This window comes from Podarcis cretensis (assembly GCF_951804945.1).
Source record: "Podarcis cretensis genome assembly, chromosome: 4".
Classification (NCBI taxonomy): Eukaryota; Metazoa; Chordata; class Lepidosauria; order Squamata; family Lacertidae; genus Podarcis; species Podarcis cretensis.
This window is the reverse complement of record NC_137173.1, coordinates 75,475,640-75,502,322: the sequence shown is the minus strand read 5'-3', so window position 1 is coordinate 75,502,322 and position 26,683 is coordinate 75,475,640. Positions and strand designations below refer to the sequence as shown.

Below are 26,683 nucleotides of genomic sequence, written 5' to 3'. Positions count from 1 at the left end.
TTCTGCTTGAGTGCAGGAAGCTCCTGCAGCCAATTGGAAGCCATGCCTTGGTTTTCAAAGTGTTTCAGGAGTCGAATAGACTCCTGGAACAGATTAAGTTTGAGAACCAAGGTACCACTGTACATAAGAATCTGCACACATCTCTTAAAACATATTAACGCATAGTGTCTTTTGTTATGTGAATTTAGGTAGGGTTTTTATTTATCTGTTCACAAATCTGCTTTGTTGTGATCTATTTGATATTCATTTCATATATTTGTTATGGCCAACAGCTAAAAACAAAACAAAACTATTGATTCATTTGGGCTTGACAGCTCTAGGACACATTTTGATTATTTCTGCATATGCACATGCCTGCAGCATAGCAATATCTTCACAAAAGAATGAAAACGAGGTCTGTCCACTAACAAATATACAGAAGAAGAAGGGGGAAAAATACTTTACCTCGGAAGCAAAGCAACAGCCGGTGTTATGAAGCAAGTCAGATAAAACATAGGATCTCCCATCAGCTTTTCCATGGTCCAGTAGGGATTGGATGGAGGGTAACATATTGGGCAAGACGCGTTGTAAAGGAGAGCAACAATGAAGAACAAAACAACGCTGAAGACACAAGATGACAAATGCAGCCAAGTCTAAAAAGAGAAACATCCTCAAAATTAATGTGCAATTCCGGAATGCCGAACAACATGGCAAAGGATTTTCACAATGGCTGCGCTCACATGTCATGATAAACCATGGTTTGCTGTACACAGGGAAATTGTGTCTGGTCCTCTCCTCCTAGCTTAGAGCAGGCATAGGCAAACTCGGCCCTCCAGATGTTTTGGGACTACAACTCCCATCATCCCTAGCTAACAGGACCAGTGGTCAGGGATGATGGGAGTTGTAGCCCCAAAACATCTGGAGGGCCGAGTTTGCCTATGCCTGACTTAGAGGAAACACACCCCGGCTTAGCATTATATCTGATCATGGTTTGTTGGAATGAAACAAACCATAACTCCTGCTCTGAATGCAACACTAAGCCATGGATTGCAATTCGTTTCCTTCATATACAGGGTGAAAAGGAGTTGGGAAGCTATAAATTTGATGCGATGGAATTAAGAACATGAGAAGCTGCTTTTTTATCTATCTCTGGGCTTTTGTTACCATTGACCATGGTATCCTCATGAAACAGTTCCAGAGAACAGAACTTGGGGATACAGTGATGCCTCAGTTCTCAAACGTAATCCGTTCTGGAACCCTGTCCGGCTTCCGAAATGTTTGAAAACTGAGGCACGGCTTTCCATTGGTTGCAAGAGTTTCTTGCACTTAGCGGAAGCCGCATCGCACGTTCAGGTTCCAAAAAATGTTTGAAAACGGAAGCATTTACTTCCGGGTTTTCAGCGTTCGGGAGCCGAAACGTATGACTCCGTTAGGGAACCGAGGTTTGATTGTACTATGTATCACTACAGATTGTAAACAATATACAATAGCTCCGCAAAACTTGATGGGAATTTGTTTTCCCAATTCCTAATTCCAATCCAGCAATGTGTTACCTGGCAATGTAGCTGCCGCAATAGCAGCACTGAAATAGCTTCAGGATGTTTTAATGGGAAGTGATTCATAAATGGAACAAATAGCACCAACACACAAAACTGTGGTCCTAGACACCAATGGCTCGCAGCAAGAGAGTTTCATGACTGCTCCATTTGGAAGGTTCTTATCCCTCAAAAATGAACAGGCAGTTAGTCCCAGAAGAGGGAAAATAATAACTGAAGGAAGGAACAGATAAGATTGGAACGAACCATAAAAGAAGACCCAAGAGGGTGTGTTTGTGTGAGTGGAGGAATACTGGTGACAAGTTTATACTACAACCTAGACAGCTGCTTCAGGCTTGGCAAGGCAAATACTAGCAAGCAACAAAGATTTTTCCTCACTGAACGGCAGAGGTTCCCTGTCTGTCTACCCTCCCATTCCACACCACAATCAGACGATAATAAAATAGCACATTCCTTCCCACATTTGGGATAATTCTGTTTTGTTTATACACACATAAATATGTACAACCGGAGCAGATTGGGTGTTGCACAATAAACTCAAATGTTTGAGATCTACCCTTAAAGGGGTAAAAGGAGAGCTCTAACAATCAATATGGCCTGTGTAAAGCAAATGAAGAAGTAGTGACATCGGTCATTAGGAAGTATGCTGATATCATCACTATTTCTCCTTAACAACTGAACAGGAGTTCAAGCATTGGTTACTGGAAGATTAAATTACTGCAGTGTGCTCTGTGGGGCTTCCCTTGATCTGGAAGCTGAAGCGAGTGCAGAATGCTGCGACACACTTGCTGGCAGGACCCGGTCGGGATATAACACCTCTTCTCAGAGACCCAGACTGATTTGCTGCTTATTTGCTACCAAATTCAAGGTGTTACTATTAGCATATACGTAAAGCCAGTTCAGTTGGGACCGGTTCACATGAAAGATTGCCATAGCCTGTGTATCACCACTTGATTGCTTTGAATTCCTTTTACAGGCACCACTTAGTACTCATTCTGCATCTCTAAGAAATGGATCTTTTAGTGTGGCAGCTCCCATACTCTGGAACTCCTTGTCTGCTGACATCATTGCAGGGGGTCAGACTAGATGGCCCCTGGGTTCCCTTCCAATTCTATGATTCTCTGACCAGGCAGGTGCCGAGCCTCTTGGGCTTGCTGATCAGAACGTGGTGGTTTGAATCCCCGTGACAAAGTGAGCTCCCATTGCTCTGTCCCAGCTCCTGCCAACCTAGCAGTTCGAAAGCACGCCATTGCAAGTAGATAAATAGGTACCACTGTGGTGAGACGGTAAATGGCGTTTCTGTGCGCTCTGGTTTCCGTCACTGTGTTCTGTTGTGTCGGAAGCGGTTTAGTCATGCTGGCCACATGACTCGGAAAGCTGTCTGTGGACAAACACCGGCTCCCTCGGCCTGAAAGCGAGATGAGCGCCGCAACCCCAGAGTCGCCTTTGACTGGACTTAACCTTCCAGGGGTCCTTTACCTTTACCTGTAGGGCACCTGCTAAAAACATTCTTATTTAGGCAAGTCCACCCAGATATGCAGAGTGCTGACCTGTGTTTTAATATAGTTTTGAGTTTATTGTTGATTCTAATTATTTCTTTTAATGTTCCAAACGGTTTTTCCACTGGTTATATTTTTTGTTTTATCCTTTTCGTAAACCGCTTTGAAGTTTCTTTACAAACAAGCAGTGCATACCTTATTTTTCGCTCTATAGGACGCACCCGACCATAGGATGCACCCTGTTTTAGAGGGGGAGAAAAAGAAAAAAAAAATCTCCCCCTCTCTGCTCAGTGCCCCTTCAGCGAAGCAGCAGGAGAAACGGAGCCCCTTCCATTTCTCCTCCCACTTCACTGAAGGGGTGCTGCGCAGCTGTCCCTCTCTGCTGAAGCCAGGAGAGTCTTGCTCTCCCGGCTTCAGCAAAAGGAACCCGAAGCCTTCGGAGCACAGCGCAAGTTCCCGTTGTGCTCCAAAGTCTTCAGGCGGCTATCCCTGAAGCCTGGAAAGCGAGAGGGGTCGGTGCGCACCGACCCCTCTCGCTCTCCAGGCTTCAGCGAAAGCAACGCGTAGCCTCCAGAGTGCGGAGGGAGCGCTCCCTCTACACTTTGGAGGCTTCGCATTGCTATAGCTGAAGCCAAGGAGCCTGCATTCGCTCCATAGGACGCACACACATTTCCCCTTAATTTTTCGAGGGGAAAAAGTACATCCTATAGAACAAAAAATATGGTAAATCTTGCAAAAACAAACAAACAAACAAACAAACAAACAAACAAGTAAATAAAAAAAACATTACATTGAGTCAGCCCCCCTCCCTCTGTTGGATAGTGGTTCTCTCCAGGGTTTCTGGCAGAAGTCATTTCCGGCCCTACCTGAAGATGCTTTCTGCCTGTAAAACTGAATGCCTCAAAAGGATGACAGTTGGATAAGCCAGCTGTTTGAACTGGGCCTGTTCTGTGTGAGATGCAGAAATATTTGCTCAAGGTCAAGAAGAAAGTCCCCAAGAAAGAACCTGGCAGCTGACCTGCTCTCCTCTTGTGAATGTACAGAAAGCATTCTAGTCAGGGGAAAATTCAATGCAGCGTTATTTAAATGGAACATATAAAACTGCTACACTACAGTCTCAAGCCGCTCTCTGTTGGAACTGCTAATAAAACCAGCGAAATAGAGAGACCCTGGAAGATGCGTAGCAAGAGTGACAGGTAAGGCAAAGAGAGCAGACTGCTATGCTGTGCTTGGGTAGGCAACTCACCCAGGTTCTGGTTTCGATAGCCAAATGCAATATTATGGTGAAGAGAGCAATGGTGGTGACTGGAGTTCCCCAGGAGAATATGTCCACATCTGAATCATAATACGTCTGAAAACATAAAATGGGGATTAGACAAATTTGGTTGTTTAAAAACATCCAACAAATAAACATGCTCAATGTATTTGAAAAGCTCATTCTATGTCAATTTTATTAAATCTCCAAAAATATTCCCAAGTGTTTATCGTCATATACCATATTTTTTAAAAAACAGTTTCTTCTTCCCCCTCCTTTCCTGATGAGTTGTTGTTGTTGTTGTTATTATTATTATTAACTGTTTTACCACACTTATGCTTTTATTATCTAAACTTCACTTTCTCTCAGGACGCTGTCAGTGGCTCTTGGCTGGTTGCCCAGGAAAGTATAAAGACAAGGAAAAGTTTCTTACAGACCTTTTTTATTTCAAACTTTACAGAGAGAGGCTATAGAACCCAGCCTCTTGGATAATGGCGTTGTCCTGAGTGAATCTCCACCCCCCCCTTCTCTCCCACTTCCTCATTCGTCATCCTCAACATCTCCTCTATGGGTGCCACTAAGTGCCCTCTGTCTTTGAGCTCTTTGCTCTCCTACTTTTAAGGCCTGCCAGGTTCTTGGAGATGGAGGGTCTGGAATGCTTTCTAATGACAATGTGTCAGCCAGGTGTTGCTCTGGCTCTCCCATGATTTCCCAACTTCGCTCCTCATCTGCCTCTGAGCTGTGACCTCCCTCAAACCCCTGTTGTAAATTTATACTGTCTTCCTCTTCCTCCTCCCTGGAAGGGTCAGGATGGGGAGGTGGTCTCCCCCACTCTTCCTCCTCCTCTGCCCAGTCCCTGACACTATCGTTAGTTCTTTCAGTAACCCACTGCTTAAATTGCAAATACTGCCCGTGACTTCATGTGTGGGTGATACTTTGATAGACAGTCCATCCATGGTCTCCATTCTTCCTTGAACGCTTTGTTATTATGTCATCTTAATTCGGCAAACTAAGAGGACAACACATTTGAAAGCTTAAGGCATTTTCACATGCTACACAGAGGCAAGCCTGAGATTGCCACCAAAGATGTGCTCCATAAAGAGCCCGACCGAAAGTCATGACTCACAACATGTTATTTGCCACATTCACACATACATTCTGTCTCTGGGCATACACTTAAAGAACCCCGTTGCTGAAGCCCTTTTCAGTGGGTATTCTTGCTGGCAACAAGAGTTTTGAACTCCACAAGTCGAGCAGAATTCCTGCTGCAGAAGTTCATCTTCTGAGCACATGGGAAGGCATTGAAGCCAGGGATGGGGGCAGAATGTGCTCTCCCAGCACGTGATGGTGAATGCAGCTGGTAGGAAGGGGGCAAGAGAACACACACACAGAGCTTCAGCATGTCTACAACTGGTAACTTACAAAGTATGGGATGAAAAAGCAAACCAGGCTTTGGTAGAGAGCATCGATCATATTCATCCAAAACATATGTGGCTGGTACTCCTGCAATGGAAAAAAAGGGGGGAAGCGAAAGCTTTGAATCCGATAAGACACAATTTGTATTTTTTCTGTTTTTAAAAAATCAACTGCAAAAAGGCACAGAGCAGCTCAAGTTGTAGATTTCTGTCCCAGTCAAGTCCATCTAGAGACGCCTGTGAAAGTCTCTGAGATCACGCCCACATACAAGTTCTGAGGGCTTCAGTTAAAAAGTGATCATTACAAGACCTCCAATTCTTCTCTGCCTCAGATTAAATTCTGAGCTTATCCCCCAACCGAGCCTAAAACCCACCTTCCCTCTTACCTTAGCTCATCAGCCCCCACCCCCAAAAGCCTCTTTTCCTTCTTACAACTTATCCCCACTCAGCCTCCAGCCTGCCCAACATTCCCCTCAAAGAGCTACTGTACTCCTTGGGAGGAAAAATGCCTTGAGTCTTCATGACAATCATGTGGCTGCACCACACAAGGAGTCATGCTGTCTCTTCTGCCCCCTGGCTGGGGTTGAAAGGGAAGTGGGGGGGGGGGAGGGGTTAGGGGAGGCTGGGTGACTGATGACAGTCTGATTGGCTCAGATGCAATCCCTCCCACTAATTCACCTTATTTTCCAAGCCAGCCTGTCATGGGATGAGCTTGAACATATTCACTTCCATCTATAGCCCTCCAGATATTCCCACAATGCACAACCTTTGAAGCTACACTCTTTACCTCTTGCCTCCTGATCTGGCCTGACCATCAGGTTCCTAAACATGACTCTACTTTTGTTCAAGACTGCATCAACTCGCCAAAGGAAGTGTTGAATCCAGACTAAGTGAACTGGAAGACAAGCCATGAGCCCCATGGATTTTAATGGGAACCAGATTTCAATGGGAACAAGGTTCAGCTGACTTAATCTGGATCCAGCTCATTATCTTTAAAGATGAAGTTTCATAGGTACTGGGGCTGGGGAATGAGGTGTTCATGACTCTTCACCTGCCTTTACGTTGTGCTTTCCTGCTCTTGTAATCTACAAACAACGTCCTGATCCCAACCTAATCTGGCTCCTTAGCATTCCTCTTCAGAGGAACCCACAAGATATTTCACTCTTGCCTGTATTCTCCAAACAGCTTTTCTTGGGAAAATGTCACACGGTGTTTTATACAGAGAATTCTCTGACAGGCTGTGCTCTTTACACAGCTCAAGCAATTTTTCAAACTTCCTTAGCAACGCTTATTATGACTTAAATGTTTAGTGAATGTCGAGCGGCCAATCTCCCACTGCGAGATCTTAGGGACATAGAGGAAAGACAAGGTCCCCCAGCCCACCCCTTACCTCCATGTTCTGACCACTTTTGTAGAGCTGAGGCACAGCAATTAAGATATCTGCTGGTACGTCTTTATCAAGCACTCCAACTATCAGTTGGGGAAGGGATGAGAATAACAAGTTGAAGAAGATCAGGTACCACTGATCTATCATCGAAGACCCGGAAAACCCGCAGTAGAACTGGAACCAGAAGAGAAGAGCTACAAACATCTTTGACAGAAAAAAAAAAGGGGGGGGAACACACACATTAACCATATGCAACCTTCGGGACTTGCAAGCATAACATCACTCTATAACTTTTTGGATATATTAACTCTCTTTGTGCCCTGTGCCTGGACTTTCTTTGAACAAAAGGAATAGAGACAGCTAAACAATGGTTTAACCTACTCAGGGAGGGAGAGAAACTGTATGCACATAGGTATCAAAAATAATTTCTCATCCCCCCCTGTAAAGTGGTAACTCTGCAGGCAGATGTCCCAGGAACCAAAATGGAAAAGGATTTAGATTAGGAAAGAGTACACAGAATTCTGCTACATTTGCAATAAAAAATAAAAATAAAACAAACAGTGGCACTTTAAAACCACCCTGCCTTCCATCCCAGCTTCTCCAAACCAGCCAATGTGTGGGTTGTGTAGAAGTTCAGAGACCGACAATGGGGCTGTGCAAAGCGCACGTCCCATGCAAATCGCACAAAGGCTGTCCAGTTCTCACCCAAACCTGACCTGATTTTAGATATCCTTGTGGTTGCTTTGGGTAACTGAGTTCAAAGACAACACAAAAGTTTTTAGAATCAGTTCTCCCTCCAGCTATGGTCATGTGGGAAGCTTCCTCCGAGACTCGTGTCTACTCTCCACCTCACCCCACCGAATCAACAGGGCAGGAAAACTGGGAACCAGATAAAGTCTTATCTGAACCCAAATCCTTCTACATCAGGGGTGAGAAACCTGGTTCCCTCCAGTATTGCAGGACTACAACTCCAGTTGTCCCTGCCCATTGGCCATACTAGCTGGGGCTGATGGGAGATGGAATCCAATGACACCCAGAGGGCCACAGGCCCTCCAACTCCTGCTCTATAACACTTGAATTGTTGCTGTGCATTTCTATTCTTCGGGTCCCCACAACGGGCTTTTGATCTTTCACGAGGCTGGCGGCTTGTGATTTAAGAGTGAGCAGCTAAACACAACTGCTCCTAACGGTTGCAAACTCAGAACCCAAGCCCCCATTCTGTTGCACACATTTAAAGGGGGATCAGGACCATGCCGGCCATCCCTGCCCCTTCAGCAAGCTTGGGGGTCAACATACTGAATATCATATGGCTTATCACATGCATAAACACCAACATGCTGATGGTGAAATTCTATGGATTATTTATTGTTGTTTTATTTACTGAATTTATATACCGTTCTATACCTGGAAGTCTTGACTAGATGGAGCCTGGATGCCCAATGTTTGGATGCTTGGCACACTAAGGGGGGGGGGTTTCCTCTGACCAGTGCAACTCCCACCCGACCCCAGTCCTGTGCAGGAAACCAGCTGCACAATTTCTACAGAAAATTGCTGATGCTACAAGTGCTTCTGCTCTTGTATTATTCCGAGATGCTTATTACAAATAATTTATAATTACAGGGCATCTCAAATGTGCATTTCTGTGAGTGCATCTGCCGTGTTTCCATTTTTACAATGCGGGCTATACAAGCAAGAAATATAAACGCTGCTCTGGTCAGATACCACTAGTGCAGTCGTCTTAACAATTTTCTCTGGAGTAGTTCTGTTGGCTTCAAAGATGCTACTCCAACGCAAACTTGTTTCAGCCTTTCTGCCTTAGGAATTCTCATTAAAAACAACAAGAAGAAGAACTATTGAAACTTGAATTGCTCTCTGAGGGATCTTCAGGACAAGACGATTCTGAAAGCTTTATGTTTAATTTATAGGCAGCCTCTGAGCAAACCGTATCAGGAACTCATACAATAAATGAAAACTGAACTGCATGATTGTTTCCCCCCTCTCTTCCTCAAATCCAAATGTGTGCAAATTTCAGAGGCACCTGCTCTCTGGGCTGAAGGACTTCATACAGGTGATGAACAGGCTGAGACAGAGCCTGCAAAATCATTCTGTCAGCCTAATCTGCTGGAGGCTCAGTGCTTTTGGTGACCCCAGTATTCCAGGAATTATGTTAAGAGCAGTTCTTTGAAAGGTCAATCTCAGAGGCCAGGAATTTCATCATATTGTAACTGACAACTGTAAACGGATTAATTATTATTTGCTAATATTTAATTTTACTGTTTACTATTATAGTCTGATGGCTTATTGAATATTGCCCTAACTTGCAACGCTGTGAATGATTCTGGCTGGTGGACCTTGAGGAGGAGATTTAGGCAAGCCTCGAGCCTGCCAAACCTGCTCCGTAACTTATCCCTAAGTAGCAAGTCTTATTCTTGTTATCAAATTTATACAGACTGATTCTTCGGCACGCGATTCCTGTCACGCAGCAGGGTCTGCTATTCCTGTAAATGCCAGCCATCTGCATTTTAACAAGTGTTGCCAGATGAAAACTCCTAAAATAAAGGGATAATGTGGAACTATGGCATCTGCTCCACAGAATGCTACCGAGTTGGGCTTCTGAAAGGGAGAACACCTACTACCCCGAAAGGCCTGCAGATGATAAATAACTACAGGATGTACACAACATCCCCTTGCCCACCAAGAGGCGTCGGGAGAATACGTTGTCTCCCATGCTGTCTGTCACTTTTTCTCTCCACCTGTCACACGACTAATTCGCAATCCGACTGCTTCAAATTTCCCATCACAAGATCCTAATCCCCAAACCCTGTTCTTTCTCTCCTCCTCTGTCTCTCCTTCTCCTTCCTCTTTTTTGATAGACATGCTGCGTCACTGTTCCTCTGTATGACTGCCTGATGCACAGATTGTTCTCCTCAAGGCTTCACCATCACAAGCAACACGGCACCTCCTTCTCATGTTAACAATATGGCAAACCATGGCTTAGTACAAAACAAAGAAATGTGCAGGCTCCTATGGAGGATACTGTGGCTGCTTTGCTAAACCATGGTCTGGGTCCAGTCCAAACCTTGGCTCATGTTTCACCTCTCTCAAGGCATCCCGCAAGCTGCAAACCATAGGACAAAATCTCCTTTCTGGGAGCCTGCATGTTTGCTGATTTGTGCAAAGTTTGGCTTAACACAAGCATTTGGGCTGCTTATATGGAGTGCGACTGAACACATCTCTCATATACTTGGGTCCAAGCCATTTCGGTGACTATAGTTCAGAACCAGCAAAGTGAATTGTTCCTAGGAAGCTCTAGGATAGAATGGAGGAAACCTGTGGTCCTCCAAGATTATCTGGACTACAATCCCCATCATTCCTGACCATCACCCATTGTGGCTGTGGCCGATGGAACTTGGAGTGCAACAATATCTGGAGGGCCATAGGTTCCCCATCCCCAGTATGTGAAGTCAACATAGATTCTGGAGCACCGGAGTAACATCCTTCTGTCCCCCCCTATTTTGGCAGGATGTTGTGCTTTGCACCCTCCCCATTCATGGCAGAATATGGCTCCATATTCTGCCTCCAAAAGAAGTTTCTGCATGTTGTGCATGCAAGGTTCTGCAAGCACGAGTCACGATTAACAGGTCAAAGCAAAAATCAAAAGCGTCACCATCTTCTCAGCACATTGCGTAAGTGAAAAGGCACTCCTAAGTACAATCCGGAAACATGTTCAGGCTACAAAGCTAACACACACTTACTGCATTTTTGTAGAAGAAATACAGCACCATGTTGGCGAGTCGTGAGTAACACCAATGGCCATGCACAAGCAAGAGTTTTTCCAAGTGCCGGAACTTTGGGATTGCGAAGTCACTTGCCATCACAGCCTTCAAGGCAAGAAGAGTTGACATTATCCTTCTGCAGATGTTATTTGAATATTTTTTTTAAAAAAAACAATTTTAGGTGGAAACAAGCCGAAATCCACAGATGCCCCTGAAATAACGCTGGGAACACAGATATTCATAAAAGGGAGGAAATGCCCTCTGATCAGCTTACTAAAGTGCTCCAAGGCTGATCTGTCAATCTTTCAATATCTTATCACTCAAAGACTTATTCTTATGCAACTGACTCCACTGAGAACTGCTACGGTGGATGTCGCTGGAACATTCATTGCTTGATATATTCTGCAGCGCTTCCCATTTCATTGGGATTTCTGGGCTCGCAGGAATTAAGGATACATGTGCTTATGTAAACGTAAGTGCAGTAGAACCCCAGAGCACCTAGTTACACCATGGAATCCGCCCCTCACAAGTGGCAGTGATGTCCACCAATAAGAGGTTTAGTTAAATTCGTGGAGGACAAGTCCACCAATGAATACTAGGCACAATGTCCATGTTCCGCCTCCACTGTCAGGACAGCGTGCTTCTGAATGTCAGTTGCTGGGAATCACAAAAGGGGAGGGCACTGTTCTGCTCAGCTCCTGCTTTTGGGCTAACCATAGACACCTGGCTTGCTAGTGGGAGAACAGATGTTGGACTAGAGGGGCCACTGGCTAGACTCAGCAGACAGCTGCTAAGTTCTTATGTTCACTGCCCCACACCAGATCCCCAGGGGGAGTTAAGTGCTCTCTAAGATGCTTCCAGATCCTCCATCCCATTTCCCCCCCTCTCTCAGTCATATTCCACTTACAGACCCTGATTGCCCCTCACCCCTACTGGAGGGGGAGATGGGGAAGATGACTGATCAGTTTCCCAAAGCTGGCGTTCACATTGGAGCAATGGTCCTTCTCTGACCCTCGGCACCTATAGGCATCAGCCAGCCAGCCACCCCAAGCAACGCGCCAGGAATCTGCCCGACAAGTCGAAGGGGTGGCCAAGAATGGCTGGCCATGAACAATGCATTTAACTGGCTGTTTATAAATATTAGAAGACTGTCCGTTAGTTTTCCCATTTCTCTGTTCTTCAATCTTTCTACATAATGGAATGAAAATGCAAACATGTTTACTTTAGTATTTCCACAAAATTGCCTGACTGCATTTCCCTCCCCACCCCACCCCCTTTAGGTCTATTTCTGATCAGGGAGAGAGAGAGGAGAGGAGAAAGCTATTTGAACGCACTGACAGACTCAGTTTCCTTCCACATTTCATAGGAACAACGGCATGTGGCACAAACCACTATTTAATAATCCCCATTCATAAAACCAACACTTATGGAAGCCAAGACGATACTTGGTGATAAAATAAATATTTAGTGAGATGATGGAAAAAGCTGCTCTTTTCTCAAGATTTCTCTGCATTTATGGCATCCGAGGCCTCTCTTGTGAGGTAAGCCTCCAAGAAAAGGTATAAACAAGCTCTTAGTTTTAGGTTCATGGATGAGAAAACATGGCCCTTTACAGAACAAAATTGCATCTCTGTGGTTAAAGGAAATAAAACCTGATGCCTATGATATAAAGACTAAGTTCTTTTTTTGCAGCCATTTTAATATCCCTTTTAGAACTTCACAACAGCCAAGTGAGGTAGATTAGGCTGGGAGTTACTGGCTGGCCAAAGGCAGAGCAGAAAATGAGCAAAAAACCCAATGGTGGATAAAGTATGTTTTTAAGGCAGAAAAATGCACATGCTCAGAGAATTTTTGTTGTTGCTTATCAAGGCTTGAGGTGTGTGTTTATTGCCAGCATCTCCTCACTTCATCTTGCCAGTGAATGTTATATGGTCACAGATGTCCATTTTCAATATTTCTCATTTCAGAATACAGTGGTACCTCGGGTTGCATACGCTTCAGGTTACATATGCTTCAGCTTACAGACTACGCTAACCCAGAAACAGTACCTCAGGCTAAGAACTTTGCTTCAGGATGAGAACAGAAATCGTGCTCCGGCGGCGCGGTAGCAGCAGGAGGCCCCATTAGCTGAAGTGGTGCTTCAGGTTAAGAACAGTTTCAGGTTAAGAACGGACCTCCGGAACGAATTAAGTACTTAACCCGAGGTACCACTGCATATTAACACATCATTTCCTAATTTTTGCTGCTGCTATTTACTCACTGAATTCTTTGCATGGCTTAGGGTTAGCAATGGAGGAGAGCAGGTCTCTTCTGCCTTTAACAGTTGTGTGGCAGGCAGAAACGCAACAGGGCAAGCCCTTTCCATGGTATAAATACAACCATGGGAAAAGCTTCTCGTTCTGTCTGTCAGACTGCTTCTTACATTTTGTGGCTCCTGTTTGCTTTTGCGGGGTGGGGGTGGGGGTGTGGCACCTGCAAGAGTCTGAAGCGCCTCTCTACTTAAGGGCTCAGGTGTCATAAAGCAGTGCTACCAATCCCCCAAAGTACCGCCATCTGGTTGTGCTCTTAGTTGTACAAAGTTAAGACAACTGTACTGAATGATGACTCTAGGAGACAGGAACAGACGTCAAGAGCAAAAGGCAGTAATTAAGGAAAAACAGAACATTCAAGGTACAGTCATACCTCGGGTTAAAGTCGCTTCAGGTTGAGCGTTTTCAGGTTACACTCCACGGTGACCCGGAAGTAACGGAATGCATTACTTCCGGGGTTCGCTGCTCGCACATGCGCAGACGCCCAAAATGACATCACGCGCATGCGCAGAAGGGGCGAACAGCGACCCGCGCAGACGCGGGTTGTGTTCTGCTCTGGATGCGAACAGGGCTCCAGATCGGATCCCGTTCGTATCCAGAGGTACCACTGTACATGGCAATTGAGGGAAAAAATTAAGAGAACTATTTTTAAAGTATTTTAGGTGTTTTACAGTTTTATAAAGGAAACTTAGCCGAAAGGTGAAGCTGCGCAACGTAAGCTCTGCTAAAGTAACTTTTGCAAAGCCCAGCTGGCCCACCTTGGGGCAGGCAGCTCACGAGACCTCGGAAATCTGCAGCAGCTGTCACAAAGCGTCTTGCTGCAGCACAATGGGGGAACGAGATGCAAGTGGACATATGGAAAACATATGGATCCGACTCTTTCCCGGGGTGGCTTCTCAGTCTGCATACGGTACCTGCATGCCTTCTGGCCCCGAGATCCCCACACCAACATCAGCTACTTGGATCATACTGACGTCGTTTGCTCCGTCACCTGGTAACAATTGGGGTTGGGGGGGAGGAGGGAGGGAGGGAGAAAGAGATGTCATTTGTTTTTAATTGAAGCAGACATGACCAGTGGCAAAAGAAGCAATGGAAAATCAAGGGAAAAGGAAAAAGGAACAGGGCCATATTTAGCAGTGAAATGGCTACGTTGCTGTGGAATTAATTGCAAAGCCCAATCTAAATTGCTTGTGCAGACTGGACTTCACTATTTACATGCATAACCATCAAATGAAGTAGTATAAAGCAGAGCAGCACACCTGTTCTCCTTAGCAAATATGCCAGACAAATGAGAAAGGGAACCCAGTTCTTGGAAACAACAGTACGGCTGAACTGAACTCCTACGTTTTAATAGTGGTGCATGAAAAACTGCACATGGTGAAATCCCCTCTTTTGCACACCTGTTAAAATGTGTTAAAATGTGTAGGGACCCTGTCCTTTTTTCACTTGGCCACCCGTACCTGTAAAGTACCTGTCTAGTTGGCCACCCGTACCTGTAAAGTACCTGTCTAGTTGGAAGTACACATGGGAAGTAGTATCAGAAAGGTGCGTGTTCTGCAAATTGATGTGCACCATACAGTAACGGATGCAGAACTGCACCTAGAATGCTGATATTTTATTTTAAAGAGAGAACAAGTTTCTTGTCCCCTTGAGTTAGTTCGGTGAGAGCGCAATGTTTGGCTCTGATAATCTGATGCACCTTCATAGAAACAAATAGGATCAACCTGCTGAACAGCAGTGGTTTTTTTGGGTGGGGGGATATAGTTTATTATTATAACTAGAATAATATATTCAGTTCCACTCTATGGTTAAATGGGGGGAAATTGGTGTCATCCAAAATGTGCCATCTCTCAGTCATCAGTGAGTTTATTCAAATCTTTGGCGTAAAGGAAGAGATGGAAAGCAGGATTGCTCCATAGGCCCTGCTGAGAAACTGATTGCTTCTCCTCCAAGTGGGTTTGCTTGTTTTCCTCTTCCTTACAGATTCCCTTTTCCTTTCGTGTCATGTCTTTCAGATTATAAGCCCAAGAAAAGCGGCTGCCTTCTTTTACTGCCTGCTGTTGCTCCCAGGCTACCCGCTTTTACTCCCAAACAGCTGTGGGAGACTTTAGCTGGTGTGTGTGTGTGTGTGTGGAATGCTAGCAATAAATACATATGTTAATTAATCGCCGGTCAGCAAAGACGATTCTAATTGTGGAGACAGAAGAAAGCCAGAAATAATAGGCAACCACAGGCTCTATCGAGCTTTATCTTTTAATAAGACTGTCAAAGCAGATGGACGTGTCCTTTTTCTCATTGTTCTGAAGCACTGCTGCTGACCTTATAGCATTATCTTTCTCAAAAATAATGCAAAACATGCTTCAGACCTTTGCTCCTCTATCTGCCCACAATAATCATACACCTAAAAGGGTATTTTTTCGGGGGCAGAAGCGCTGAAGGGAAATGCATGCAAAAACAATCTCCATTGTCTGTTTCTTCTCTAAAGCAAAAGCAATTAGATTTGCGAGGATAGTGCTCTTTCTCTCACAACCCAGGTTTCTCATTGCATTAGTCTGTGTAATTTTCAGATCTCTGCTCATGAAGTGCAATTTATGCTAGTGGGTGTTTCCAGAGAACCCTGGCCCTTGAATATATTGCTATGGGGATTGGAGGCATAGCTGGTTGGAAAGAAAGCCTTGGCGCCCTCCCCGCTTTAGTCACAGTGCTGCAAACAGATGCCAGTCGGATATACGAAGCTGGAAACACTGCCCTGTTCTGTAAAACAAACCCACTCAGGCCCAGCCCTGCCATTAGGCAGAGTGAGCCTCAGGCAGCAGATGCTTGGGGGGGGGGGGGGCAGAGTCTAGGTGTTGGGAAGATGGATGAGTGCCCTATATCCTGCACCGGCTCTCCCCCAGTCTAGGCCGCTGTTCTTAAGTGTGGTGGACAGCACTGCCCAGTCGCCAGCTTCGAAGTAAGGTTTATCTGCCAGTCTGGTTGGCTTTTGTATGTGGAATGGGAAGGAGGGCGCCATCTTGTCCTTTGCCTCAGGCAGAAAACACTCTGGGGACGCCTCATCTATGCACAAGAAATACCTCACAGTTTTCACCCTTCAAAAGGAATAACCATTCCCACAAGACTGGAGGGGAAATGCCTTCTTCCAGAACCTGCAGGATCGTGCCAAGAATAGCGATCTAACGCACTCGGCGAGTAATACATGGTGGTGAAGTAGTGGAAAAACAAAAGAGTTTTCCTCAGTTCCAGAGGCTGAGATTGATGAGAGAGCACCAAATGTTCCCAAGAAAATCTTACTTTTTTGTGGTTTCTCCCTGATGAATTACAGAGACATGCCAACAGCACCCTGGTGTGAAATGAGGACTGGGAGAGGGAGAGGGAATCTTGAATAAGCACTTTCAAAAATGTCTAATGAAACACAGTTTGGGACCCCACACTAAGGGGTGGGAGTTAAAGACTCCAATTCCTCTTGGCTAAGGAGGGAGGGGAAGGGTTGTTAGGCCTACGTGGCCCCCATCCTGCTCTGCCTTCTGCAAGATAGGAGCTAAGCACCCACCCTCCTCCTTCATCCTTCCCTGATCAGGAAGCAGTGAGATGGTAAGGGCAGGACTTTGGGTCAGGCGCCCAGTGTCCCGCCAAGCAGTGTGGGCAGCAGGATTCCCCAATACAACAGGGCTAGCTTCTTGCCATGTTTTGAACTTAGCTAAGGAAAATGCACTACCATCTCAAGTGGGGAGGGTGCCTGAGAGCAAAATGGCTCAGGAAGGTCTAAAATTCATGCAATCGATTTCAATTTTGTATGACCCACGCTCCCTCCGACCCCCAAATTGGCAAATATCATTTCCCCACAAAAGCTGCCTTCTCTGTTTTAATCTGTCTGCCATCTCCTTCATATCTTGTTGTCCTTCGCAAGTGCCCTAAAAGCTTGCGGCAGCTTATGCACTGCTCTGAACAAAGAAGTGATTTCTACTGTAAAAATTACATTCATTTCTCCACTGGTTTTTGCTTCCACCAAAGCCATGTGGCTGCTGGAAGTTTGCCCACAAGAAATGCAAGGAAGGGAAGGAAACTTTTCGCGCTAGAAAATGTTCCCCACCTCCACTTTAAATGAAAGAGGGATAGCTCTGGCTGAAAGAAAGAAAATGTGTCTGCTAATCAGTCTGAAAGACAAGGTACTTGCCTATTGCCAAAGTCATTGTTTTGAGTTTGTCTCTGACCAGTTTCACAACCATCCCCTTCTGAATTGGGGTAGAGCGGCAACACAACACAGAGCGGCACCTCCTGGCTAGCGAAAGGAATTTGTCCTGCAGGCCTTTCTCGAGGGCATAAGCCAAGGTCCTTCCGTCAACCACCAAGCCCAAGTTGGGATGCACCAAGGCTGATGGCGGCACGTAGAGAGGGGTGAACCTCACTTGCGAGTTCCCGGTAGGTTTTTCAGCCGCTTCGTTCGAACATTTAGACTCGATGCGCTTCAAGTGTTGCTCCAGCAATGTGGCACACATTTCCTAGAATAAAAGACAACAATAAGTTGAGTGTGTGGAGTTACAGTGAGAAGAAAAAAGAGGCAAGCTCTGGGTTTTGCTCCATGATCTCGATTTGCTTTACTTGAGAAATTCCTAATTTCTTTAAATCAGTGTGTAATGGTTCTAGGGGATTGCTCGTGTTTAAGTTGCCGCCACTCTTGGCTTGGTTGCCTGGTTGAACCCTTTCTGTCTGGACAGCCCTTCACTGCGTGGCTGTCTCAATCGCTGGCAGAATCCGTCAGTGGGAGTTTCTTAAACTTCTTCCAGCAAAAAAGTTCTTTGACGCCGAGTCTCCTCCTACTCTCCCTGCGCGGAAGTCTTCTGCGCAGGGAGGGTGTGGGCAGCGGAGTGCCCGTGCTCTCCCCACTAGTCTCCGTTGAAGAGTCCTGGAGCCTTTTCTCCGATTCCCCCATCTGCCCCCCTTCTTTCCTGGTGTTACGTTGATTTCCTTCCCCAGCAGCTGGGCTGCCTCTCTCCCTGCTGGGACCCTCTCCGGCATCGCTCTGGAGCCTTCCCTCCACCTCTGTCTCTGATGGCAGTTCCCTGACACAGTGTTATCCAAAGCAACATATAAATGAAAACCACCAGAATAAGGACAGCCACTCAGAAGGAGGGGAGGGGAGAGATTGGAAGATTAAAAAAGAAAACAGCATTAGAACTTTGCAGAAGAGCTTCCATATGCAATGGTCATCTTCGCTGGGAGGATTTTTAAGCAGAGGTTGGATGGCCATCTGTCCTGGGTGCTTTAGCTGAGATTCCTGCAAAGAAGGGTGGGTTAGACTAGATGACCGTCAGGGTCCCTTTCAACTCTATAATTCTGTGATTCATTATCAAGCACATCCCTTTGGGACATTTTACCTCCAGGCCAGGCTTGCACAACTTGCAAGCTGAACACAGCCGATCACACATTTAAAGGGGCCTAACAGATGGAGGGGGGACGCGGGTGCTGCTGTGGTATACACCACAGAGCCTAGGACTTGCCGATCAGAAGGTCGGCGGTTCGAATCCCCACGACGGGGTGAGCTCCCGTTGCTCAGTCACTGCAAAAAATGAGGTTTATCAAGCCTTCCCAGGGCAGGGTGGCATCCACGCATGGCTGGAAGGCTGTGCTTGGCTTGGTAGCTCACATATTACGCAGGAAAGTCTAGGTATACAGTGGTACCTCGGGTTACATACGCTTCAGGTTATATACGCTTCAGGTTACAGACTCTGCTAACCCAGAAAAAGTGCTTCAGGTTAGAACTTTGCTTCAGGATGAGAACAGAAATTGTGCTCTGGCGACACGGTGGCAGCGGGAGGCTACATTAGCTAAAGTGGTGCTTCAGGTTAAGAACAGTTTCAGGTTATGTATGGACCTCCAGAATGAATTAAGTACTTAACCTGAGGTACCACTGTACATGTTTAGTAAGCCTCGAGCCGGGCCAGACATGCTATGAAAGGCTGAGAGCCCGCTAGATTTACAAGACCCAGCACTGCATGGCAGTGTCACCATACCGGCGAATCGGCATTCAAGGTGATGATTTCTTCGTCGTGGTCCAATAGCTTGCAGGCATAAGCAATATTAACGGCTGTTTCCTGTTTGTCTCCAGTTAGAACCCAGATCTGCAGACCGGCCTTACGCAGGTTTGCAATGGTTTCTGGAACTCCGTCCTGTAAACGGTCCTCAATGCCCGTCGCACCTATGACACAAAGCAAACGGAAGCAAATATAAAACCAGGACTTTAAATAGATAACCACACACACTTAACCGTGTGCGTTCGGGGGCTGGGAGAGCGGCGGTGCCACCCCTACACCACAGTAGGGACTGCCGCTGCAGTGGATTCTTCTGGTAAGGAAAGAGGAAGCGATGAGTCCTCACCAAAGAAGACTAGATAAGTAAGATAAAGGACTATGCAGAACTGGAAAAATTAAGAGAATCTAATGATGAGTGTTTTATGGAAGAATGGATGCCTTTTTTGGACCATGTGAAGAAATATTATAGTATGATGAACTTGCGAGGTAGGATTTGAGCTATGAACAACAGAAGTAATTATATAATATTGTGGTTATGATTTAATAGATAGAAGACAGGGCAGAAGGGGAGAAACAACAACTCCATGGAAAAAGGGGTGGGAAGTCGACAAAAATAAAAGACAAAATTGTGTTTTGATTGTATATGTCAAAAATGTTGAAACTTAACAAAGTATAATTAAAAGAAAAAGAAAGAGGAGGGGATTTTTGCAGTTCCTCTCTCCCCCTGAAGCTCTCACTGACCCTTAAAAAGCATGTTGATGGATCCTACAGAACAAGGTGAAAGGTGGTCAACGGAGTTAACAGAGGCACTGACTGGCTCAAAAGCTGTTCCGTGACTGTGAGGGCTCCACTTGAATTCCCCCTTCACAGTCATACCTTGGGTTGCGAACACCTTGGGTTGCGAACGCCGTGGGTTGTGTGTTTTCGGGTAATGGGCTGTGCCGAACCCGGAAGTACTGGAATGGGTTACTTCCGGATTTCGGCGCTTGTGCGGAAGCGTTAAATTGTGCTTTGCACATAAGCGCTGAATCGCATCAGGCGTGTGTGCAGACGCGGCACTGTGGGTTGCGAACGCTGCGGGTTGCGAACGTGCCTCCCGCACGGATCATGTTCGCAACCTGAGGTATGACTGTGTTATGTGGGACTAGGGGGACTAGGAAAATCAAAAGCGCAATCAGGTGTTCCAGAATTTGCTGCATCCCTGTCAGCTGATATACCACCTGACTGCAAGTAATTCCAGAGATTAATGGCAACCACTGAGAGATTGCGCCTCAAATTCACCCTCTCAATTGCTAGGCACATGCCTTTCCTTCCTGCTTGCTGTTACCTAGAAGATGCAAATCAGTCTCTATCCGCACGGCTGACTGGAACAGCAGCTCTTCCCGGTTGTCGATGGAAGATTCTGCTTCAATGTGACTTTTCAACCAGCAGGAATAGTCTTCCTTGCTCAGGACCTGTTGAAGAAGGAAAGAAAGAGGGAGGGAGGGAGGCAAGGAGGAGGAACATTCACATCAAAGGAATATAAAAGGCCACAGACCAGCACAGAGACACCAAATGAAAAACCCCATGGTTTCAGTAGGTTTGAAAATACCTCATGCTGTGTTATATATAAAATAACAACCCCCTCCCCATATATGTGAGATACACCCCCCCAAATGAATTTAGGACGTTTCAGGCACTTACTTTCTTTGCAATGCACAAAGTTCTCAGCCCATCAGCAGCATAAAGATTAAGAAAATTCTGAGTTTTGCTTCGGATTTTCTTTTGATGTCTGTCTCGAGGGTCATCTGGAATTGTTTTTTTTTTTTTTAAAAAAAAGCAAAACACTTAAAAATTATTAAATACCAGTAATTTTGTAGTCTAAAAATGAACAATCCTTTTCTCTCCCTTGTGGCTGGAAATAAAAGCCATATATATAATAGAAACACTAATATCCCCCAGGAAACCCCAAATCTTACTGCTCAAAGACAAGTATTTTGTGTATGCCACATAGTTTTTCTCTTATTTAAAAATGTGCCAAAGAGTCTTGTATTATTATTTTTTTAATGTTTACTTTCTGTTCAGCTGCTTGCATTGATATAGCTACAGGTGTATCATTTATTCCATGAGAAGGACATGTCTGTCCTACTTTATTGGTTGCAATCCTATTTCTACAAAATGAGTTGTGCTGAGTTGCACTAATGTAGCTCACTATGGGGGGGAAAGATGGAACTAGGGGGGCACATAGACAATGGGCCTCAGATGCCACCAAGACCATGTACCTACGGAGTGTTTTGATTTTCTGGACAATACTGGAGTTTTATTAACTTTGCTTCTAAGCTTTGAGGTTTGTTTTTTTGTTAAGGAAAAGTAGGTAGAAGAGACAATAACAAGGGGAGGGACAGAAAGAAATGCACTGATATGGATTTGGAGTTTTGAGCCTTCATCGCATAGCATCAACTTTAGCCTGGTTGCTTTGCTGAATTTGTTAATACTTATGCTGGGTGGCATTTTGTTATTTTTAGATGTATTACTTAAATTATCTTTGGTGAGCCATCAGATGTCTTCACAAAATGGAGTAGAAACCATCTCTCTCTCTCTCTCTCTCTCTCTCTCTCTCTCTCTCTGTATATATATATATATATACAGTCATACCTCGGGTTAAATATGCTTTGAGTTGAGTGCGTTTGAGTTGCGCTCCGCGGCAACCCGGAAGCCGCTTGCGCATGCACTCAAAATGACGTCACACGCATGCGCGGAAGCGGCGAAAAGCGACGCGCATGCGCAGACGTACCATCGCTAGATACGTTTACCTCTAGATGCGAACGGGGCTCCGGAACAGATCCCGTTCGTATCTAGAGGTGCCACCGTATATAGAAAAAGGAGGACTAAAAACTTGTTTCTGTGACAAATAATCCTCCATTTCCCAGGATTTTCTAACCTAAGCCAATTACAATATTCAGTTCCGTATTGTTACTGAATAAATGAGCATTATAAATTGTTCATATTTTAAATTGTAATAATAAGACGTGATTGCACCACATTTCTTTAACTAGAGCTCTCTTTCAGCTAGCAAGAAACAGACATTCCGAAGCAAGTTTTTTTAGGTTGCGAGATCTAAGTAGCATATCAGAATAGGGAAGCTTACTTTCAGTGCTAGAATGACAAACAGTTCTTAATTCTGTGGTCCTAGTCTAACTTACGTATGTGAAGGACAAAAAGTCCAAGCTTGCATGTTTGTTTTATTTTATTAAACAAATAATGCAGAACGAAAACGATTTCACGGCAATTTGCTCTAGTGTTTTCCAGTATTATTAAGTTAATTATGGTAGGAAATTTATGCTGAAACCAACATTTGCTGTCAGACTAAAGGACTGAAGTTCACGGATCCACAAGTTGCAAATGTGTCAAAGAAAACAATCCAATTTGACTAGCAAATCCGAAGTACAGAGTTCATTTCAGCCTCATATTTTATTGGCGACATCAAAGCATCGACTACAGAACATCGCCAATTTTTATTGATTTCAGATCCCCCCTGCTTAAGTGCAGAACACAAATCTCTGCAAATGGACAGGAAAAACTGCTCCAAATATAAAAATTCTGGAAAAAAAACAACCCAGCACAATACATTGAATACTAGAGCGAGTGAAAGCTCATCCATTTTTAGATTTGTTCAGCCAAAGGGCCGATACCTCACTGTCAGGTTGCTGCTTCTAAAGAGATCATAAAGACCGAAGATGCTACGAACATAGTTCCTCAAAAAAAATTACAGCAGGGCACAAATCTATCTGTGTTGTGGCAGAGAAAGTCAGCCCTAAGCTGTTATGCTTTTTTCCATAACCTGAGAGGGGATGTTTGTACCTGAAGAGCAGGGCAGAAGGAGATCCATGATAGCCGAATCCGCTCCTTTAGTGTAAACATTGATCTCATCGGTGAGAGGATGCCTGACCACCACAGACATCCGTTTCCGGATGGAGTCGAAGCCCAGAATGTGCAAGAGTTCAAAGGTCAGTCTCCCCAGGTGAGGCAGCTCTACAGAGACCTGGTCAGGAAGCCTACCAACCAAAGCGCAGTCATAGGCTCTTGCCGCATAGACAAGGGCGGCTTCGTCTGGGCTCTCTGCCTCGTAGCGTAGTTCACCCTCTCTCGGCCCATTGCCCAGTGTCCATTTGGGCTGCTGGGAACCGTAGCTATTGTTATTCACCTGGGGAGAGTTAGCTAGCTTTTCTTCTTCGTTGAGTAAAGTGCTTTCCGTGGATGCGGATGAGATCATGCTGGAACCAGCTCGCTGTGTCGATTTGCTGGTGGCCAGGCTGGACGAGCTGCTGTTGTTGGAGCCGGACGTCAGGCGGCTGGGCGTGAGTCTCCGAATGAAATCCTCGATGGTCTTGACAGGAGACTTCAGCTCAAATCTGATCCGAACCTTAAGAAATGAGGACCAAAAATGATGTACAGGTGGTATTTAACTCCTAGTAAATTAGCAAAAATGTATAAAACATGCTCAAATGTATGCTGGAAATGTAAAAGAAAAGAAGGCACCTTTTATCATATGCGGTGGAATTGTAAGGTAGTAAAAGGATTTTGGGAAATGATATATAATGAATTGAAAAAAAAAATGTTTTAAATAACCTTTGTTAAAAAGCCTGAAGCCTTCCTTTTAGGAATTCTAGGTGCTGAAATCCCAAAGGAGCAGAAAAGACTATTTATGTATGCAACCATGGCTGCACAGATGTTACTTGCCCAGAAATGGAAAGAAGATAAAGTTCCTACCAGGGAGGAATGGCTGATGAAGTTAATGGACTATGCTGAAATGGCTAAAATGACCGGAAGAGTCAGAAATAAATTTCAATGAGGAATGGGGAAAATTTATAACTTATCTTAAAGACTGTAAACAGTTAAAATTGTTAGTAGGACTGGAATATCACTTGTAGTTTAAGGTTGTTTCTGGATATAAAGGAAGAGGTAAGGGTTTGGATTTTTATAAAAGATGCGGAATTGATTAATAAGATGACCCACTAAAGGGGAGGATGGAAATCCAGGAGATTCCTCGGAATCTTGTTTTTATGATTTATGTTGGATATATTTCTGTAAAATTTTAAGTTGAAAAACCAAATAAATAAATTTATAAAAAGAAAAAGAAACAAGGACCAACCACCAAGAAGGGAGACCCGGGTGAGAAATCAGCCTATGTAAATCTGACAGTGCAAATTAATAGAAGCAGAGCACAGTGGATGTTTTGCACACATTTCTGGAGCTAATAAAAAGGCTTCCGAAAGCAATAAATAAAAACAGCGCACAAGGTTATTCCACAGCAGGTGCAGGAAATTGTGGCCCTCCAGATGTTAGAATTGTAGAGCTGGAAGGGAACCTGAGGATCATCTAGTTTAACCCCCTGCAATAATAATAATAATAATAATAATAATAATAATAATAATAATAATAATTTATTATTTGTACCCCGCCCATCTGGCTGGGTTTCCCCAGCCACTCTGGGCGGCTTCCATAAAAACCAAAAATACACTAAAATATCACAGATTAAAAACTTCCCTGAACAGGGCTGCCTTCAGATGTCTTCTGAATGTCAGGTAGTTATTTATTGCTTTGACATCTGCAGGAATATGCAGCTGTCTCATACGGGGATCGAACCTGCAACGTTGGCATTATCAGCACCATGCTGTAACTAACGGCATAAACCATCACCATTGGCCATGATGGCTGGGGCTGATGGGAGTTGGAGCCCAACAACACTACTGTGATTATATTAAAAAAAACCTCAATAGTTGTCCAAGCATCTGCCCCTTTTCATCCTTTCTTGCCCTGACTTTGACGGTGCAGCCATCAGGAGCAGCCACAAGCCCTAGGCACGAATAACTGTTGTCAGCCACACGAATCCTTAAATGAGATGTACACAAATATAGCGCCTTTCTCCCAATGTAGTATTCTTTGTTTATTTAACAAAATTTATATGCTGCTAAATTGTTGGAAACAAAACCTCTAAGTGGTTTAAAATCATCCTTGTACTGCCTGAAAAGAGGAATAATCAAACATTGGTCCCCCCCCCCAATACTGCTCCAGTACAGGGTTCTTTGCAATTAAATTTAATGAGATCAACGCTGCCCTTGACAAAGTCCATGGAAACGGCAGTAAATATGCCTGGGAGGACATGCTCAGGATCAAACTATACTTTTTCAGGAGTCAGAGCCATTATCTCTGTAGGGGTTCTTTCAGAGGGAACACGCAGACACACCAAAGTCTGCAGAAGCAGAGTCGCAGCTGCCCAAAAGAATCTGGTTGGCCACTGTGAGCACAGGATCCTAAAAGCAGGCTTAAGCTTCTTTGCACGGTTTCTCCCCTGTCAGGGAGCTGCCATCAGCTCAGAGGCAAGAGGTGGAAGGGCAGCTGTGTTACAGGGAGCCTCTGAAGATCGTGGGAAGCAGCTCTTCCTCCGGTGAGGAGGGAAGCCCTGCCTCCAGTGGGGAAGGAAGGCAGGGATCAGAAGATGCTAGAGAGAGCCACAACACCGAGCCTGAGAAAGGAGGAGGGGAGGAAAATCCCCCTTTGCCAACGCCCTCTCTGTGCAGTCGGTTCACACGCAGAGAGGGAAGGAGAAGGATGGGGGTCAAATGACTGTTATGCCGGGGAAGGTTTAAGGACCGCCCACTCCCAGATTCTGCTAGCGATTGAGCAGACATGGAATTGAGACGCTCTGCACTGTAAATGTCTTGTACAGATAATAAAGCCTGGAAAAGACCGGTGGGAGTCTTGCCTGTTCGCTCTCGAGCAACCACGCCGGCACCTAACATCCCCTAACCTACCTTCTGCCGCGGCTGGTTCGGAGAGGTGACGACCACCGTATTGCAAATGGTCAGTGCTATGAAAAAGTCAAAGATGTCAGTGAGTTCGGGGGACAGCTGCGATAACGGTCGGTCGTGGCTCCTCGTGATCTCCAGGTAGCTTGCACACTCGTCGACTTTCTGCAGCAAATGAGGATCCGGCGTGATATCTTTTTCCTGGAATCGAAAGACAGGCAAAGTGAATCCCTTGCAGGCTGGTGCATTTCGAGGGCACCCTTTTCCCAAGTCTCCAGGCTGAGCTTGTTCTGCAGATGTGCTCTGTCAAGCATATCTCTGATAATCCCATCTGTGTCTTTGGAGAAACCCACTTTTTCTCGCCCCACGGAATATCGTAATCCAAGCCCTGTGCTTTACAAATACCGTTTTCCAGTATGCAAGGGGGGTGGGGGTGGGATAATCTCCCCCCACCAGCTTGCAAACACTGTGAAGCAAAGTAATGACCATTCCTTGTTTACATCGGGGTAGATAACCCTAAGAGTAATCTGAAAGCAACAATGTTTGACCGTGCACCTGCCAATCATCTTTAGAGAAGTTTTCAGCTAAGACTGTTGGCAGTATGTGTATTGATTCAAACACCAATATGTTTTCGCTTCTCAAACTGTAATACCCATTAATTCTGAAGCTTGTGCTAGTGCGTTGTATTGC

General features: G+C 45.0%; 1 protein-coding gene across 1 annotated transcript in view; it reads right to left on the bottom strand.

Moving 5' to 3' along the window:
• The window catches only part of ATP10A (ATPase phospholipid transporting 10A (putative)), a 124,143-nt gene that overhangs the window by 2,474 nt on the left and 94,986 nt on the right, over positions 1–26,683 (bottom strand). Inside the window, exons 10-21 of the mRNA XM_079972429.1 lie at positions 26,000–26,194; positions 23,046–23,607; positions 20,889–20,992; positions 20,533–20,659; positions 19,188–19,372; positions 17,351–17,675; positions 14,091–14,167; positions 10,847–10,972; positions 7,095–7,295; positions 5,712–5,792; positions 4,281–4,385; positions 445–632 (exon numbers count right to left, since the gene is read on the bottom strand). Coding sequence (XP_079828555.1) covers positions 445–632; positions 4,281–4,385; positions 5,712–5,792; positions 7,095–7,295; positions 10,847–10,972; positions 14,091–14,167; positions 17,351–17,675; positions 19,188–19,372; positions 20,533–20,659; positions 20,889–20,992; positions 23,046–23,607; positions 26,000–26,194 — 2,276 coding nt within the window. The remainder of the gene's footprint in view (positions 1–444; positions 633–4,280; positions 4,386–5,711; positions 5,793–7,094; positions 7,296–10,846; positions 10,973–14,090; positions 14,168–17,350; positions 17,676–19,187; positions 19,373–20,532; positions 20,660–20,888; positions 20,993–23,045; positions 23,608–25,999; positions 26,195–26,683) is intronic.